This window comes from Gadus macrocephalus, chromosome 13, assembly GCF_031168955.1.
Source record: "Gadus macrocephalus chromosome 13, ASM3116895v1".
NCBI classification, from domain to species: domain Eukaryota; kingdom Metazoa; phylum Chordata; class Actinopteri; order Gadiformes; family Gadidae; genus Gadus; species Gadus macrocephalus.
Genome location: NC_082394.1, coordinates 2,796,466 through 2,815,282, shown reverse-complemented (window position 1 = coordinate 2,815,282; position 18,817 = coordinate 2,796,466). Strand labels below are relative to the sequence as shown.

The 18,817-nt window shown below is 50.9% G+C and overlaps 1 protein-coding gene across 2 annotated transcripts; it reads right to left on the bottom strand.

Annotated features, from left to right (window-relative positions):
• Window positions 1-1,477: 1,477 nt before the first annotated feature.
• Window positions 1,478-18,800, bottom strand: LOC132470517 (plakophilin-1-like). Of its 2 annotated transcripts, XM_060069192.1 has the most exons (14): window positions 17,846-18,800; window positions 17,494-17,588; window positions 16,200-16,562; window positions 15,742-16,157; window positions 15,366-15,507; window positions 14,492-14,699; window positions 12,488-12,650; window positions 11,269-11,386; window positions 9,840-10,013; window positions 7,446-7,616; window positions 5,656-5,809; window positions 5,059-5,242; window positions 4,082-4,166; window positions 1,478-1,901 (listed from the first exon to the last, which is right to left on the bottom strand). In XM_060069192.1, exons 1-14 carry the CDS (start codon window positions 18,033-18,035, stop codon window positions 1,827-1,829), a joined length of 2,538 nt encoding a protein of 845 aa, XP_059925175.1. In that variant the 5' UTR covers window positions 18,036-18,800; the 3' UTR covers window positions 1,478-1,826. The 2 variants fall into 2 exon arrangements, with proteins under 2 accessions (XP_059925175.1, XP_059925174.1); XM_060069191.1 differs by having other exon boundaries at window positions 15,742-16,562.
• Between the last annotated feature and the right edge of the window lie 17 nt (window positions 18,801-18,817).

The window sequence follows — 18,817 nt, the reverse complement described above, 5'->3', positions numbered from 1 at the left end:
AGAATCGTGGCAGGCTACGGATCATTAAGGCATTATTACGCTAAGGGTGAAATAGATAAAATGCAGCGTTCAAGCATGAAAAAGAGACGTGGAACCGGCGACACCCTGCTTAGTCGTCACACCAACAAGGGAGAATAATGCATGACGATGCCGGTTAACGATTATTTTATAATTAGGCCTACATAACTACGAATTGGGGATTTCTATAAAGACACCAAGTCAGGTGGTAGGCCTACGTCCCGTTGAGTCATCTAATTAAGGGGGAATTAAATCTGATATTAACTGCATATTGCAACTGCAACTGCAGGACAAAACTCACTGATCCTTCTTCTAAACCCAGCCGACAAAACGTTGTTTGGGAGCTGCATTTAAGAGCTGTAATTGAAGGTCAATTTATACTACTGGCATAGCCGCACGCAGGTATTAGTACGGAGCAAAACGTATTATTAGTACAGGTATCTCTCTCTTCAACTCTCAAATCGAACCTACAGCACATTTCAATAAAACCATCAGTATATCAACCCCAGCCGGCAAGTCTGCATCTGTCTAATGCGTGGAGGCTAAATCAAGACATCCACAGACCGATCACTTGGAAGACGAAATATATTTTTAGCAGTACATTCTTTATTAGTATAACCAGTTTTGACAAGGTTGCAGCGTTAACAGCAGTAATTAAAGACAGACATTTCATCACAAAAACTGCATATTCAGTGCAAGTATTGCTAAATCTCTCTAAACTAATCCGACCATTCTCTAAAAATAACAACCGGCTAGCTGTACACAGACAATTCGGTCACAAGATATCATAGGGTCAAAGCTTAGAACGACATTTACGACGTCTAAAACCATAGCTAAAACTGTACGTAGTTTGTTAAAAACAAAAGCACGAAACAATACTTGTCATCTTATGCTTCCCCTTTGGAGTCGACTCCAGTGACACAAATACGGCAGGCGAACATATTTACACAAGAGAAGAATATGATTTAAACGTGCCAGTTAGTGCAGTGGCTCACATCCAGTCTGGCCGGGTGATTTAGTGGGACTTAAAGGCACCCAGTGCAACTTTATGTAAACATTCAATGAAAAATAAACATTCAATTTCTAGTCTTTTTTACACAAAGTTTCAATAATTCCATACCATTACATATCGACATTCAAGGAGCAAAGATGAGACGTCGTTGTGTGGTGAGAACTGATAGAAAATCGTAAACAACAACAATCGCCGGTGGGGAGAAGCCATTTTTCCATTGACTGGAAGCCTGCTTTATTTATTGTAGGTTACAAAAAATAAAGAAAATGGCGGCATTGTTGTTGTTATCGATTTTGTATCAGTTCTCACCACACAACGACGTCTCATCTTTGCTCCTTGAATGTCGATATGTAATGGTATGGAGTTATTGAAACTTACTACGTGTAAAAAAGAATAGAAATTGAATGTTTATTTTTAAGCCTAGAAAGTTGCACTGGGTGCCTTTAATACGTACTCCCGACGTAGTCAGCAGCGAGCTGTACTCCGAGAGAGTCACTGCAAAGCGAGCGACGGTGAGAAAAACACACGCGCTTCCTCTATCTTGACCTGCCATGAGCGACACTGAACAGGATTGTAAATAAGCCTGCAATTTGTGTTTGTTATTGATTCGATTATGTGAGCGTATCATAGCGACCATCTCTGTACGAGTGCAAACGCGGACGCCGGGGAGTGTTTCGGGTTAGTTGGACGATACAGGAGTGAGCGTTGAGGCGTGGAGTAGCTGGAGGAGCCCGGTGACTGTGCCGGGGGACACAAGGCTGGGAGGAGCGGGTCTAGGGTCTGGTCCACCCCTGGTCTAGTCCACCACCTGGATGGATCTGTGGGCCGCGATGGTGTCCTTGGTCACGAAGGACCCCTTGCTCATGCCTTTCTGCTCGGAGGGGACACACAGAGAGGAACCATCAAAATGCTGAGCTCTGAGCAGGTTAGCGCTCTGAGCAGGTTAGCGCTCTGAGCAGGTAAGCGCTCTGAACAGGTAAGCGCTCTGAACAGGTAAGCGCTCTGAGCAGGTTAGCGCTCTGAACAGGTCAGCGCTCAGAGCAGGTCAGCGCTCTGAGCAGGTCAGCGCTCTGAGCAGGTCAGCGCTCAGAGCAGGTTAGCGCTCTGAGCAGGAGCAGGTTAGCGCTCTGAACAGGTTAGCGCTCTGAACAGGGTAGCGCTCTGAGCAGGTTAGCGCTCTGAGCAGGTTAGCGCTCTGAGCAAGTTAGCGCTCTGAGCAGGTTAGCGCTCTGAGCAGGTCAGCGCTCTGAGCAGGAGCAGGTTAGCGCTCTGAGCAGGTTAGCGCTCTGAGCAGGTTAGCGCTCTGAGCAGGAGCAGGTTAGCACTCTGAGCAGGTTAGCGCTCTGAGCAGGTTAGCGCTCTGAGCAGGTTAGCGCTCTGAGCAGGTTAGCACTCTAAGCAGGAGCAGGTTAGCGCTCTGAGCAGGAGCAGGTTAGCGCTCTGAACAGGAGCAGGTTAGCGCTCTGAACAGGAGCAGGTTAGCGCTCTGAACAGGGTAGCGCTCTGAGCAGGAGCAGGTTAGCGCTCTGAGCAGGTTAGCGCTCTCAGCAGGTTAGCGCTCTGAGCAGGAGCAGGTTAGCGCTCTGAGCAGGAGCAGGTTAGCGCTCTGAGCAGGTTAGCGCTCTGAGCAGGTTAGCGCTCTGAGCAGGTTAGCGCTCTGAACAGGAGCAGGTTAGCGCTCTGAGCAGGTTAGCGCTCTGAGCAGGTTAGCGCTCTGAGCAGGTTAGCGCTCTGAACAGGAGCAGGTTAGCGCTCTGAACAGGAGCAGGTTAGCGCTCTGAGCAGGTTAGCGCTCTGAGCAGGTTAGCTCTCTGAGCAGGTTAGCGCTCTGAGCAGGTTAGCGCTCTGAGCAGGTTAGCGCTCTGAGCAGGAGCAGGTTAACGCTCGCACACGGGAAGTTACGCATGCAGAACACTGTGGCCTGCTAATAGTGTTCCCGCCGGGGGGAATCTGTTACACGCCGTTGACATCATTTTTTCTTTTTCTTTAGATGATGATTCCAACATTGATTGATTGTACAATTCAATGCAAAAAAATCAAAAAGGAATGGGTGCCTAGTTCTTGGAAAGTCTCAAAATGGGGCGAGTACCAGAACCAAGCAACACTGTAGTTTGTTGTTGCAACTTTGTAGTAGTGGCAGCAGTAGAATTGGTTGTAGTAGTAGAAGTAGTAGGAGTAGTGGATTTAGTAGTAGTAGTAGTAGTAGTAGTAGTATTAGTAGCATTACCTTTTCAACTAGTTAACTTTTTTTTATAAAAGTTCTAAAAAATAAAAAGCAGTATAGAACCTGCCTAAGAGGGATTTCCCCGTTAGTAGAAGGAGGAAAAGTGTGTGAGACTTTCCCCTCAGGTGCATATCGACGTTCTAAACAGATGCGAGGAGATTTGCCTCCCGGGCGAGGTAAACAAAAGACTTTGGGCCCTGGTGAGTCCAGGGCCAGCAGCGTTCACGACTCTGAGCCCTACATGCTGATGCTCGTATCACATATCCCTCGGTGAATCATCCCCAGCTGTAATCCGACCTCCTCTGCTCAGTGTTCCACAGTTATTTGGCCCGCCCGCTGGTTGTAAATGCTACGTTTTCCATATTTAACTTGAGTAAGAGCATTATCCACACATTGACCACAGAGAGCCGCAACGCCGAAGCTGTCGTCACAATGTCACTTCCTGCGTCTATATCGGGATCGGTCAACAGTATCTTTTCCCCCCTGCCCACCCGCCTTGTGTACAGTTAATCGGTTACACCGTGAAAATCAATATTGACCAAAGAAATATGATTGAACTTATGAACCGGACTTATCGACGACATGTTGAATCGCACGTCGGCCATCAATGTTCAAAAGGACGATCACAGGAATCGTGATCATCCAGGATTACGGCTCTCTTGTCAATCACAGACCACGAGGTCAGCCAGTGGCACTTTCCCACATACCTGCGCAGGGCGTGTACTCTGAACATAGCTGCGGTTAAACAATAATAACAGCGGGAGACACACCCTGCGCAGTCGACACCGTCCCGCCCCGGCCCCCGGCCCCGGCGGCAAGTAGCTCACCTTCTTCAGGAAGCTCTGCAGGTCTTTGTCCGACCACAGGCTGTAGAGCATTAGGGAGGCCGCTTTGCTGGACTTGGGGAAATGACTGACGGTGGGGGGGGGGAGAGAAGGGAGAAGGGAGAAAGTGTGCATTAGGCTAACATTGACCCAGTCGAGGTGGACAAAACACGAAATGACTGACGGGGGACGGGGAGAGTAGGGAAAGTGTGTGTTAGGCTAACATTGACCCAGTCGAGGGGATCAGAATACGAAACGAGTTATGGGGACGACGACGTGTAGAAGAGAGTAGGTGTGTGTTAGGCAAACGTTGCCCTAGTCGCCACGGGAGGAGCAGAATACATGCGTACACGCCGTGTCAGTGTTTGAGTGTGAGTGAGGTGTTCTCTCAGCGTTCGGACTCAGCAAGTTTTGCTCTGGGTTAGACCGCGTCTGCGCGTCGATGAACCACAGCGAGAATAGCGTCACACTAAAAGACATCCGTCATTGTTGTGATCATTCGCAGCGGCGTAAATAATGTGTTTTCAAAAAGGAGAACGTATGAAAGATTGAAGGAGTGATATCATGTCACCAGTGTGGTCACACCTGGTGTACGCTGGATAGATCCATCTACCAGCCTACCCATTGGACTGTAGCATACGTTACTCATCTGTCCATCATACATCTAGGTGGACGCGCCCACTAGTGATGTCACTAGGGCACAGGTTACAGCGTATAAAACGTTATACAACCGCGTTGCTCATCTCTCTCTGTGGGCAGCCAGGGTTTTTGGGTTGTTATCTCGTTCAAAGTGTCATCGTGTTTATTTTTGGGGTGTTCACGTGTAGTATATACTAAAACAATTATTCACCTCAGGCTCAGTGAATAGTGGGTAAAAGCCCACTATTCCCCACTATTCACTTTGCCTTCGGCGAATAATTGTTAAACACGGCCGCGTAGCTCATCTCCCTCTGTGGGCGGCGTTGGGCTTTGGGGCGTACGTGTCTTTGCTGAGGTGGTTCAGGGCGTGGATCAGGTTGTTCTTCAGCAGGGGCCGGCCCGTGTCCTGCTCCTTCAGGGTGAGGAGGTGGGCGGTCTGGCACGCCATGGACAGCGTGTCGTCCGACTCGGTGCCCTCGGTGCCCTCCTCTAGGATGGCGTAGAACTCGCGCAGGGTTTTACGGGCTGCGGAGGCGGAGCGGGGAGGAGGTCGTTAGTCACCAGGGCGACGCACCGTTGTTGGAAGGACTTTTGCAAACGTTGGGAAATATTTTTTACATTTATGCACATTTTCTACATTCGACATATTCTACATTTCCATGTTCAAGTTCTAGTTTGACTATTAAAAAATATAGATTTAGCATTCACTATTCCCTAAACAGACCTTAGCTAAAAAACGGCGACTAGCATCTTCCCACTTAGACCGTTCCACAATTTACGCAGGGAACATAGAACCAAGAGCCAACACAGAACATCTAACCAGTGTAATTAGAACATATAAACAGTGTAATCCAAACATGTGTGCGTGCGTGCGTGCGTGCGAGCGTGCGTGCGGTAGGTCCCTGGTCAGGGGGGTCCTTCGCGGTCCGGCCTCCTACCGATGGGGTTGGCCAGGCTGGGGTTCTTGGCCAGGTTGGCCACCAGTGCCACGGTGTTCCTCTGCAGGTTGATCTTGGGTGACCTCAGCAGCGGCGCGATGACAGCCAGACCGTTCAGCTTCTTCACCACCGTCTGGCTGATGACGTTGGAAACCTGACGTCGGGGAGATGGAAGAACATCAGCCACACTAGCAGCACTCAGAGGCCCCGGCTATCTGATCATTACTCAAACCCCGTTCTACTGGTGCATGTCGTTCTACTCTATGAATACATTCGATTGAACATCATGGTTCACTCAGGCATTGAGCTGCCGGAGTGGTGTTCCACTTGAGTCACCTGTCGCTACAGGTTTTTGCTCCAGGACTGACATAACCTGTGTTCCTTCAGTAGGACCGTATCATGGACTTATGTAAAAGGACCTTTCTGAAGGGCAGTGCATGGAAATGCATCTGGCTGGATGCCTGTGTTGTGAGTGTTATTGTATTATTGAAATCGTATTATTATTATTATTAAGGGGAATTTGGTTGAGGCCATGCATTAAATGGATATCAATCTGTCATAAACACAACCTGAAAGACAACCCACCGTGCAGGGAAAAAGAAAAAAACAGCAGAGCAAATTGCTGGGAATGAAAAGAGCTTAGCGCAATCATTGGTGCAAACCCAGCCTGCTAAACCCAGCCTTCTAAACCCAGCCTTCTAAACACAGCCTACTACTTGCATACGTTTTCTTTTACTTATCTATTATTTTATTTTATTGCATGACAATGTTTATATGTGAAGCACTTTGAGTCTGCCTTGTGTATGAAAAGTGCTATATGAATAAAGTTGCCTTGCCCTGCCTTGCCTACTAGCCAGCCAGACTAAAGAGTGGCTGTTTAGTCGGGGCTTGTGTCACACATAAGTTGAGAGTGGGTGCTTGTGTCATGCTGGTTGGATGGTCAGGGCCCGTGTGGTGATGGGTGGTGCTGGGTGGCGAGTCGGGGCCTGTGTGTTGCTGGGTGGAGTCGCGGGGCCCTGTGTGGTGCTGGGTGGAGTCGCGGGGCCCTGTGTGGTGCTGGGTGGAGTCGCGGGGCCCTGTGTGGTGCTGGGTGGAGTCGCGGGGCCCTGTGTGGTGCTGGGTGGAGTCGCGGGGCCCTGTGTGGTGCTGGGTGGAGTCGCGGGGCCCTGTGTGGTGCTGGGTGGAGTCGCGGGGCCCTGTGTGGTGCTGGGTGGAGTCGCGGGGCCCTGTGTGGTGCTGGGTGGAGTCGCGGGGCCCTGTGTGGTGCTGGGTGGAGTCGCGGGGCCCTGTGTGGTGCTGGGTGGAGTCGCGGGGCCCTGTGTGGTGCTGGGTGGAGTCGCGGGGCCCTGTGTGGTGCTGGGTGGAGTCGCGGGGCCCTGTGTGGTGCTGGGTGGAGTCGCGGGGCCCTGTGTGGTGCTGGGTGGAGTCGCGGGGCCCTGTGTGGTGCTGGGTGGAGTCACAGGGCCCGTGTGGTGCTGGGTGGTGCTGGGTGGTGCTGGGTGGAGTCGCGGGCCCTGAGTGGTGCTGGGTGGAGTCGCGGGGCCTGTGTGGTGCTGGGTGGAGTCACAGGGCCCGTGTGGCCCTGTGTGGTGCTGGGTGGAGTCGCGGGGCCCTGTGTGGTGCTGGGTGGAGTCACAGGGCCCGTGTGGTGCTGGGTGGAGTCGCGGGGCCCCGTGTGGTGCTGGGTGGAGTCGCGGGGCCCCGTGTGGTGCTGGGTGGAGTCGCGGGGCCCCGTGTGGTGCTGGGTGGAGCCAGAGGGCCCGTGTGGTGCTGGCCGGGCTGGGTCTTACGGTGCCGGGGTGGGCGGTGAGGTTCTGCAGGGCCCCGCAGCAGGCCTCCAGCGTGTCGTCCTTCTGGCTGGAGCTCAGCAGGTCCAGGTAGCTCTGCAGGGTGCGGGAGTGGATCAGCCAGCCCGCCCCCGTGGGGTTCTGCTCCTCCACCGTCGGGTAGTCGAAGTGCCGCTGGGGGGAGACAGACGGTCTGGGGTCAATAAACGGAGACAGTAGGGGTACAGAGGGGGTACAGAGGGGGTACAGTGGGGGTACAGTGGGGGTAGAGAGGGGAAACAGAGGCGGTACAGTGGGGGTACAGTGGGGGTACAGAGGGGGTACAGTGGAGGTAGAGAGGGGGTAGAGAGGGGGTACAGAGGGGGTACAGAGGGGGTACAGTGGGGGTACAGTGGAGGTAGAGAGGGGGTAGAGAGGGGGTAGAGAGGGGAAACAGAGGGGGTACAGTGGGGGTACAGTGGGGGTACAGTGGGGGTACAGAGGGGGTACAGTGGGGGTACAGTGGGGGTACAGAGGGGGTACAGTGGGGGTACAGAGGGGGTACAGTGGGGGTACAGTGGCGGTACAGTGGGGGTACAGTGGGGGTACAGTGGGGGTAGAGAGGGGGTAGAGAGGGGAAACAGAGGGGGTACAGTGGGGGTACAGAGGGGGTACAGTGGGGGTAGAGAGGGGAAACAGAGGGGGTACAGTGGGGGTACAGAGGGGGTACAGTGGGGGTAGAGAGGGGGTAGAGAGGGGAAACAGAGGGGGTACAGTGGGGGTACAGTGGGGGTAGAGAGGGGGTAGAGAGGGGGTAGAGAGGGGAAACAGAGGGGGTACAGTGGGGGTACAGTGGAGGTAGAGAGGGGGTAGAGAGGGACTAGAGAGGGGAAACAGAGGGGGTACAGTGGGGGTAGAGAGGGGGTAGAGAGGGGAAACAGGGGGTACAGTGGCGGTTGAGAGGGGGTAGAGAGGGGGTAGAGAGGGGAAACAGAGGGGGTACAGTGGCGGTACAGTGGGGGTACAGTGGCGGTTGAGAGGGGGTAGAGAGGGGATAGAGAGGGGAATCAGAGGGGGTACATTGGGGGTACAGTGGGGGTACAGTGGCGGTTGAGAGGGGGTAGAGAGGGGGTACAGTGGGGGTACAGTGGCGGTTGAGAGGGGGTAGAGAGGGGCAACAGTGGGGGTACAGTGAGGGTACAGTGAGGATACAGTGGGGATACATTGGATTGGTTGAAGCATTTTGAACCAGACCAGAACTAGGTGGTCCAAGACAGGAACTGGAGCAAAATCAACACACCTGGAATGCTAATCAGACCGGGGCAGTGTAACCCGGGCATTCTGGGTCAAACCTGTTTTTTATCATTTGAAAGTTAAGGTTGAGGGTTCGAAAGGACACTGAAGGTGTGGGAATCAAGCATTTCAAAACTACAAGGCTAGGCCAAACGTGGAGTAGGTGGAGTACAAGATAAGCCTGACGGTGAAAGTGTCATTCTGGGTCTAGCCTGGTTTACTTCAGGGTAGGGGCCATGGAGGGTTACACCGGCTCAAAGCAGCCCTGGTGGGTTTAGGGCATTCGATGCATTTTACAGCGAGGTCTGAAGAATTGGTTAATAGAATGGGAAATGAGAGGTAAACCGGTTTGAGGTGTAAAATGGCAGTGGGGCTTTTGGGAGCTAGGTTTAGGTTGCATTTTAAGGCCTGCATTTCAAAATGAGGTCAACGCCGCCGGTAAGAGCCTGGCTCGGGAACTACCTGTCAACCAAGTCCATTTGACCTGGATTGGTAGACAGGTCCTTGGACCATTTGAGGAATGGGGTCTAACTGGACAGGAGTGAGTGAATGAAAAGGGACGATTAGCTGAAACTGGTTGAGCACAACTACTTAAGGGGGTCGTACACACACACACGGCTACACACCCGGTCATAGGTCAGGACTACACCCCACAGGGCTGGGCGCTGATTAAGGAGCAATTACTTTCCCCTCGGAGCCAGCAGGCCTGATAACGCTGGCATTCGCCGCCAGCGTTGCCGGTATGAGATCCCAGTTACACCCCTTGGTTAATATTGACACGATTGTGTGCGTTTGCGTCGCAGTCCACCAGGACTCGTCGGCGTTACAACCATCAATTGATGAAGAGTGGCCTCGGCTGCTCTTGGATGGCCTGGGGTTTGGCTTTTGACTTTGTGGGATCTGTATGCAGGGTATGTCCGCAGGACGTTAGTGTTGACAGGGTCTAGGTGGAGGAATTTGAGGTTGGACTCCCACCCAGCGGGTAGGGCTTTATATTAGCCTCCTGCTTTTACTTCATTCCTTCCTTTCTGCTTCCCGCGCTCCCTCCAGTTAAACGTTTCCTCTCCCCTTCTGTCCTTTCTTCCCCACCAGTTTCCCTCCCTCCCTCCCTCCCTCCCTCCTCACCTCAGCTTCCAGGACCTGTCTGCTCTGGGGGCTGAAGCAGCCGATGGGGCCGGTGTCCCCCTCGGGGGTGACGTTGGCCCGGCCCAGGGCGGAGATGCGGCTGAAGAGGGCGGGGGCCTCCGCCTCCAGCTGGAAGGTGAGGTTGTGGAGCACGCAGGCACAGTTCTCCACCGACTGGGCGGAGGAGGAACCAGAGCGACAGTGAGAGGTCGATACTCGTACTGGATGAATCGACGAGTCACCATCCATTTAGTGAGCGTTCTTTACACAGCACTCGCTCGACCGCTCACAACACCCAGACACTCACACACACACAAACGCTGTAGCGGCATTTTGCTCAGGGGGGTAGACACCACACCCTGGTTGACCCCGATCAGCTGGCTGTCGCCTTGAACGGTTGACACCGTATGAATGTGTGCATGAATGGGTGAAAGTTAGGCAATATTGTAAAGCCCTTCGAGTGGCCATAAATGCAGTCCATTTACCATATTGATGAATTATTATCCATTCAGCAAAGCTTTCTTTATACTCAAACCCATACACCCAGAGTTATCACAGCTAACCCTTATCTCAGTTTACCCTAACCCGTAGCGTATCGAATTGTAATAATGCAACAGAGCTGAACTGAACGGAGCGGCATTTCCACAGCATGACTCAGACGTGGAACGTTTCAAAAACAACAACGGTATCACAGGTCGGGCCGCACAATGGAAGAGCTACGGTTCTGAGAATGCTGCCCGCACCCTGCTCTGCGTTGAAAGCCGTTGTGGTAGAGATGCGCCGATGTGGGCGCTGAAGGTCCCGTCTTTCAGCGCCCAGTCAGCCTGTCACATGAGAACGACGGGTCGGGCGTGTGGCATGTGGGCTGCTGGAGGGAGTACCGATCCGTGTGTGTGTGCGTGGGTTGTTTGTGTGGTCACTGAATTAGCAGTATTGTGCATTTCTTTGGATGCTTTTTCCCCTTCTAATTCATATATACAGTTGTTATTTAGCGCGTTGCGGTGACTGCGACTGGACACCTGGCCGATCTCAGTGACTACAACTTAATGCCTGAACTCTCCTTACGCTTAACCAGCCAGCATTCAATACTAGTTTCACTTCAACACTGAGGCTATTAATCGTGATTTAACTATGACATTAATGCGATTAATCGCGATAAAATATTTTAATCGCTTGACAGCACTAGTTTCAACCCATGATCCTATTCTGCTTGGTTTCCCCCTCACCTTGATAAATGCTAAATGGACTGAATTTATAAAGCGCTTTTCTAACCAGCGTCCACTCAAAGCGCTTTACAATACTGCCTAACATTCACCCATTCATGCACACATTCACACACCGACGGCGGAGTCAACCACGCAAGGCGACAGCCATGGTGAGGTGCCTTGCTCAGGGACATCTCGACACTCCGCTAGGCACATAGAGGTACCTTGTCGTCGGGTCTCTGGGCCTCCACGCATTCCTCCACGTAGCTGACCAGGGAGTCCACCAACCCACGGCACTTCCTCATGCTCTGCCTGATGCTCACCTTACCACTGCTGAAGTTCCTGTGACCCCACACACACACACACACACACACACACACACACACACACACACACACACACACACACACACACACACACACACACACACACACACACACACACACACACACACACACACACACACACACACACACACACAAACAGAGCCTTCAGACGACAGGTTAAGGAACGCCCAGAGAGGGGTTTGATTTCCTTCAAGATTAGCTGTCAGGAAAAGGCTGTGAGAACGTTTGGCAGGCAGGTGAAATGTGAAGATACTTCCCAGATACAGGTTCTAGGATTTTTCTCAGGTTTCACCTCAAGAAAACATTAACACGTGAACACAGAATGATCACATTGTTAACTAAGTGCTGTCATAGTTATGATGATTTGAATCAAGCATAAAAGTTTGGTTGGAGAGTTTTTGCATGCAGTTATGCAAACAATCGTATAAAGGATGGGTTCATCTGCCGCACAACGGATGTGGATTCACATCTCCGGTTCAAAAGTGCGTTATAGATAAAAAGCCATCCTCCTGTTGTCTTTCTTTCACTTTCTCCCCTTTCACGTTTGCCACTAAATGGCTTTTGTGCTCTTCAATAAAGGTCTGACTCAACAACCATCAAAGCAAACTCATTCGATCACATCTGCACCGAGCATCAAGTTCGAACAAATACAAAGAAAACAAAACCAAATCTTGCGTGGCTGTAAACTATCATAGCGAACAGCAACATATTACATTAAGGGTTAGATTTGACATTCAGGGCACTTAGCAGACCTTTTTATCTAAAGCGACTTACAATAAGTGAATTTGTCAGAAGGAGGAGAAACCACAACATATCACTGTCAGTGCCAAGCAGCACTAACAATCGCTAGGTTAACCCATTCCCCATGTACAACAAAGATAGCTAGGATAAGATGCTACGCTACACAAGCCTAAGTAGTATTTTGAAGTACAAGGACGTACGACATGCAATAAGTGCGTAAGACGTGTGGGAGGGGGTGGGGTTATGGAGGAGTAGAGGGCAGAAGACCCAGAGATAGATGTACAGTTAGGTCCAGTCAGGTCCAGTTATGTCCGGTTGGGTCTAGTTGGGTCCGGTTTTGCTCAGGGGTCCTCACCTCAGACAGCCCGTGGCGTGGTAGAAGACCTCCGGGTCCGTGTTGCTGGACCGGTTGGGTCCGGTCGTGTACGGAAGAATGACCTTCTCCATCAGAGCCGGCAGGGCGGACTTCAGCAGGTCCGGTCGCAGGTTCTCCACTGACGACATGTTCCACAGCAGGCCTGGAGAACCGGTTACAAGAGGGGGACTTCCCAGTTAGAACGCTTCCTTAGAACTCTACTCCAGAGTTAGAACTCAGAACTAGGACTCAGAGTCGGATCTCAATGTTAGGGCTGCTCGATTATGGGAAAAAAAAAATCATAATCACGATTATTTTGGTCAATGTTGAAATCACGATTATTCAAACGATTATTTTTCAGTTTGAAAACGTTGTGTTTATTCAGCATGTCTCTCCCAAAAAAAACGCTGCAACTGAGAACTTTGAAGTTTCGCCTTAAAGAAATGCACAAAATGGTCAAAAAGAAAAGGGTTTTCCAATCTAAAATAATGTACAGATATGTATCCAGCTGTTCTGCCTTTTCTATTAAAAAAAAAATAAAAAAATGAAAAAAATCGATTATGTTAATTTTGTGATCGTTTGACACTGAAATCCGAATCGCGATCAAAATATGATTAATCGCCCAGCCCTACTCAGTGTCAGAACTCCCTAGTCAGAATGCCAACGTTAGAACACAAGAGTTAGAATTCAGAGATGGAATTCTGAGAGAGAACTCAAGAGAGAGAACTCAGAAGTAGGAAATCCAGAGTCCTTTGATTAAGTACGAGACATTTTTTGCCAAAGAATAGTTTACAATAATGATTATTAGCAACATGAATATTAACATGCATGATAACGACATCTTTAATTAAGTACGGAAATTGTTTTACCAAAAAATAGAATAACGTTCTATAATGAATAATGATATCAATAATGATCTTACCCACATTCACATTAACATGCAATGAACATTATAGTTCTATGACCAGGACTATTAATACTTAATTAGAAGCATATATCCCAAAATTTTAATTACTCAATATACAGTATATTCTAAACTCATTCTATACTACATTAAACACTTAACGATAAATACCATGGTAGTGTATCCTGGCATCCTAATGATATCATTAACCTACAGTGCATGACAGGACTGTATCGCACTGACAGCCCAGAGTCAACAAGATTAAGGAGGAATCACAACAAAGTGTGTTTAAGTGCCTGCGCCTTGTTCCAACGTGTCCATAATTGTTAATGTCTGGGTTATAGAGCAGATACCGTGTGTGGGTCTATGCTCCTGTGTGAGCGCCTGTGTCTGTCTGTCTGTCTTCCGGTCTGTGCTCACGAGCACGTGTGTGTGTGTGTGTGTGTGTGTGTGTGTGTGTGTGTGTGTGTGTGTGTGTGTGTGTGTGTGTGTGTGTGTGTGTGTGTGTGTGTGTGTGTGTGTGTGTGTGTGTGTGTGTGTGTGTGTGTGTGTGTGTGTGTGTGTGTGTGTGTGTGTGTGTGTGAGCAGCTGCGTCTTTGGTCTGAAATTGGCCAAGCCGTTCATTAATAGATGAAGCTCTTGAATTGGTCCGACGCCATGCTGTCTGTGTGGCCAGGAACAATGCATGGATGTGTGTGAATGTGGCACTACCTGGGTGTGGTGTGGTTGCGTGTGTATTGTGTATTTGAGACTGTGTATGCTGCAGGTATTGGTGTAGGTGGAATATAAATGGATTGTATGTGTTTGTGTGCATAGGTCGAATATGCATGTTTGTACAAAAGTAGAATATATCTCTTTGTGCGCAGGTAGTGTTTATTGTGTGCGTGTATGTGTTTGTACAGCTAGAATACATGTGTGTGTAGATGTCTGTGTGCCTGTCTGCACCTGCGCGTGTTTGTGTCTGTGTCTGTGTGTTTGTACCTGTGTGTGTGTGTGTGCGTGTACCTGTGTGTGTACACTTGTGCGCGTGTGTGGCGCTCACCTGTGCGTGCGCGTGCTCATATGCGTGTACGCGTGTGCGCGTGCGTGTGTGTGTGTACCTGTGAGCTGCTTGTGCGTGTCCGCCGAGTCGGACTCCCGGAGCAGGGCCACCACCTCCTCCACCCCCCCACAGCGGAACAGCTCCTCCTTGTTGGCCGTGTCCTTGAAGGACAGGTTCCGGAGGGCCGCCGACGCCGTCTGGGCGATCTGGGGGTTGGGGCTGCGCAGGAGGGCCAAGAGCGGAGGAATCCCGCCCAGCTGGTGCACCTGCCAGCGAGAGGACGGTCAGGGGGGGGGGGTTTAGCGGCACAAAGGCCACTCTGTCTCTGCCTGAGCCGGTTATGACTGGTGCTGGGGAAAGGTTTAGCGTGATCCCGGTGACGAGCAGCAGATCCTCCAGATTAGAGGGCGGAGGTGTGGGCGAGGAGACGCCCTCGGGATTAGACCTCGGGAGGTGGAAGGCGAGGTTAGGAGTCGGAGTTGGGAGTCGGAGTTGGGAGTCAGAGGGGGAAATCCGATTTCGGACTCTGAGTGGGGACTCCGAATCAGGAACTCAGAGTCCGAACTCTGAGTCCCAAGTAAGAGTCTGAAGTCTGAGTCCCAACTCAGAGTCCCAACTCAGAGTCCCAACTCCGATTCCAAATTCCAACTCAGAAGTCTGAGTCCGAAGTCTGAGTCCGAAGTCTGAGTCCGAAGTCTGAGTCCGAACTCTGAGTCTGAACACCTACTATCAAATGTGAATCACTCTTGGCCACGTTCCATGTAGTAAGTCGGGAGTGACCATCAACCATGGGGATGATCAAAACACAGACACAAAACGGCGTGACATCTCCAGACAGGGTGTCGATTCTGCCTAACCTGCTGTCTCTTGGGGGGCTAGGCAGTTCTGCCCCCTGAGATGTTACTCTACCCTAGACGGGTTGCTGGTCCTACCTCTTGCTTGGCCTTGTCCTCCAGGAAGGTGCTGTGCTGGATGAAGGAGGCTCCACAGTGCTGCTGCTGCTGGTCGGGGCTGGAGAGCCAGGCCACAGCCTCGATCATGGTGAGGTCCCCAGGATCAACGACCCCCTTGAGCCTGGAGAGGAAGAGGAAGACAGGGCCATGAAGTCCCGGAAGGTGAGGCTCCGTGGGTCTCAAACCAGTCGTCTGGCAGCTATTTGTATTCCTGTTGAAGGGGAGGATAGTGTAGTGTTGAACGGTAGAGTGTTCTGGGTTCGATTCCCCAACGTCCGCAGCCCGTCTGTCCCAAGGTTTAGGTATCAGGGCCGACGATGGGGATTGAACCCGGAACCTTTCCAGGTTCACTCACCCAGAGACCGCCTTGGTCTTGACGCCGGAGTCCACCACCGACTGTTCAAACTGGGTCAGTCCGGGCTGGTAGGGTCCGCGCTGGGTCTGGCTGGTGTTGGTCACCACGTACTGGCTGCTCTGTTTCCCCTTACTGGTGCCGTTCACGAAGCTCTGGGTTTGGGGCAAGGCCGGGGCTTGGTACTGGGAATGGCCATTGGCCTGGTACTGGGACTGGGACTGGCCTTGGCTCTGGCTCTGGCCCTGGGACTGGGACTGGGACTGGCCTTGGCTCTGGGTCTGGCCCTGGTACTGGGTCAGGCCTTTCCCCTGGTGAAAAGACAGGCTTTTGCCCTGGTACTGGGACTGGCCATGGGACTGGTACTGGGACTGGGGCAGTGACTGGTACTGGGACTGGGGCAGTGGCTGGTACTGGGACTGGGACTGGGGCAGTGACTGGTACTGGGACTGGGACCGGACCTGGTACTGGGCTTTGGGCTGCGGCGGCGGGTAGCCGTTGGCGGCGGCGGCGTGCTGCCCCCCCGAGGTGACGGTGCGCTCCGACAGGAAGACGCTGGAGCGGTTGGACAGCAGTCGCTGGGGCCCCGCGGGCGCGGCCTGGCGGGGCCGGGTGAAGCGGCGGCCCAGGTCGGGCTCGCTGCGGCTGGTGTTGCTCCGGCCCATGGTGCCGCCGCCCAGCGTTCCCATGGAGACGGTGGCGCCGCCGTTGGCGTGTAAGCCCCGGCTGATGTTGTGGCTGGACTGGACGGCGGCCCACTGGCCGACCGAGCCCTTTGCCGTCCGCAGGGTCTGACGGTTGGCGTTCTTCTCAGAGCCGACCGTCTGAGACACACACACACACACATATATATATATATATAGAGAGAGAGAAACAGAGCCACACACAAACACATATATAAACACAGAGAGACACACGGACACACACACAGTCATATATACAGAGAGACACCGACACGTATATATACATAGCGACAAACACACACACACACACACACACACACACACACACACACACACACACACACACACACACACACACACACACACACACACACACACACACACACACACACACACACACACATGGTCACACACACACAAATACAGAAATCCATAATGAGACAAACAAACACAGAGACGTCCACAGACATACAAATTCATAATGACACAAACATACAAACACACAAACAGTGAATTATCATCCGGAGGACTTCAATACAAAACAAGCCATCATGAAATCAATCATGAAAATAAATCGTGTTATTAAGTTTATCGGCCGATTTCGAGTGATTTTAATGGTTTTCTGTAGTTTGTTGATATTGTTTATCTGGATCTTGATCAGCCTTGATCATGTGTGACGTGGTTTGCTGTTTTTGATTGAGTACGTTTTATTGGCTCCTGATTGCAAACAACTGGTTTTGTGGGTGACATGGAGACTCAGATATATGTCTGCAGAAGACTAAACAAGATCTGCGTAGGCCTAATTGTATATTACTTACTTATCAATAAACATCATCAATTTCTCTAATTAAATGAGCATATAACACATGTGTATATGAATTAGATCAGCTATCTATCTTATCAAAGTCCCTTTACTTGTACGTGGCAAAATAAAAAGATTCTGATCAACGATTTTCTATTCCATTCTTAGGTAGGCCTACCAGTCTCCAATATACAGCTGATATTGATTGTCTGTTTAAAATGCAAAAGTAATAATTTTTCATTTGTGATAAACGTTGAAGTCATCGCTTACCTTTTTGGAAAAGCCGTTTCCAACCTGGGAACTTCCATTGACGTTGATGGGAAGGGACTTATGACAGTATGTAAACACGCTGTCATAGGTGGGACCTACAGCAAATACAGTTGTTGGTAAACATGGAGCCACGGTGTCAGGTGTAAATGTGACCAAATAGGACTCCAATATAGGCCTTTACGCACTTTGCGTTTGAACAATGACACTCACAGGCCAACGTGCTGGTTTACAGCGAATAGAAGAAAACATTCGTTTTGTGACGTCTTTGATGATGATACAATAGTTTTGTATTTTTATATCCTACAAGTCTGGACGACTCGATGCTTTTTTTTTTTTTTATATATACACTTACTAGTAGGGGATAAAGTCGCTGTCCCATTCCGACTAGTCGACTGCTTGGACTTGGTCCTCTTGATGGTCTGCACTTGCTCCAGGACCCGCTGCTGGCCCGATCGATACTGGTTGACGTACGGGACGGCCAGCGACGTATTGGCCCCCGCTCCGCTGGAAATAGCCGATCGCAGTGGTTCAGGCGACATCATTGTAGCTCCGTGTGTTTGAGTGTGTTGTGGAACATCTGACGCAGTCGTGCGTCCGCGGCTGCAGGTGATGTGTTCTCTGGTGATCGTGAAGTAGACCCTGCCCTGCCCATCGGACCTGCCCTACCTTAGCCTGCCCTGCCCCTGCACGAGACCGCGCCCCTCAACATACAACAATTGGTCTGCTGCCGAAACACAGCGAGCGGAACGCAGGCGGAAACTGAGCTTTGGTGTGTTTAGGGCCACAGAGTTGAAGGCGTGTCATGTCCACGGGCTAAACTCCATAATGCTGCCAATTATTGCTTCTTAACCTGCCTTGACAGGTAGTGTAATGGGATTGTTGGGGTCACCGTGTGCACCCCTAGCCAGGGACAGGACGCACTGGAGATTCCACTGTTTGCACACCTGTGGCTATGCGCCAGTTTGCTCAGCTGGGGCCACACGATGTGTACACAGCTAATGGACCCACTCAAGGAGAAATCACTGTTCCTGCTCGGCTGAAATGGAAAGTGTATAATCACACTTATAATTACCACGTTACTTTCTTCACAGGGAAGTTTAGTCACTTTCATCCAGTTTTTCTACTCCTCTTTCGTGCTTTGCCTCAATTTTGGATTAATGCACACAAAAGAAGAGTCAGTGATCGACAAGGGCGTTTCACTGGATACTGAAATGCGGTTGAGTCATTAAAGCAACAAAAAAAATTGTCATACCCGGACCGACTTGTGTTTTCAGGTTACAGAGACATTCGAGTGTGACGCATCAGGCATGGACGAGAAGTATGT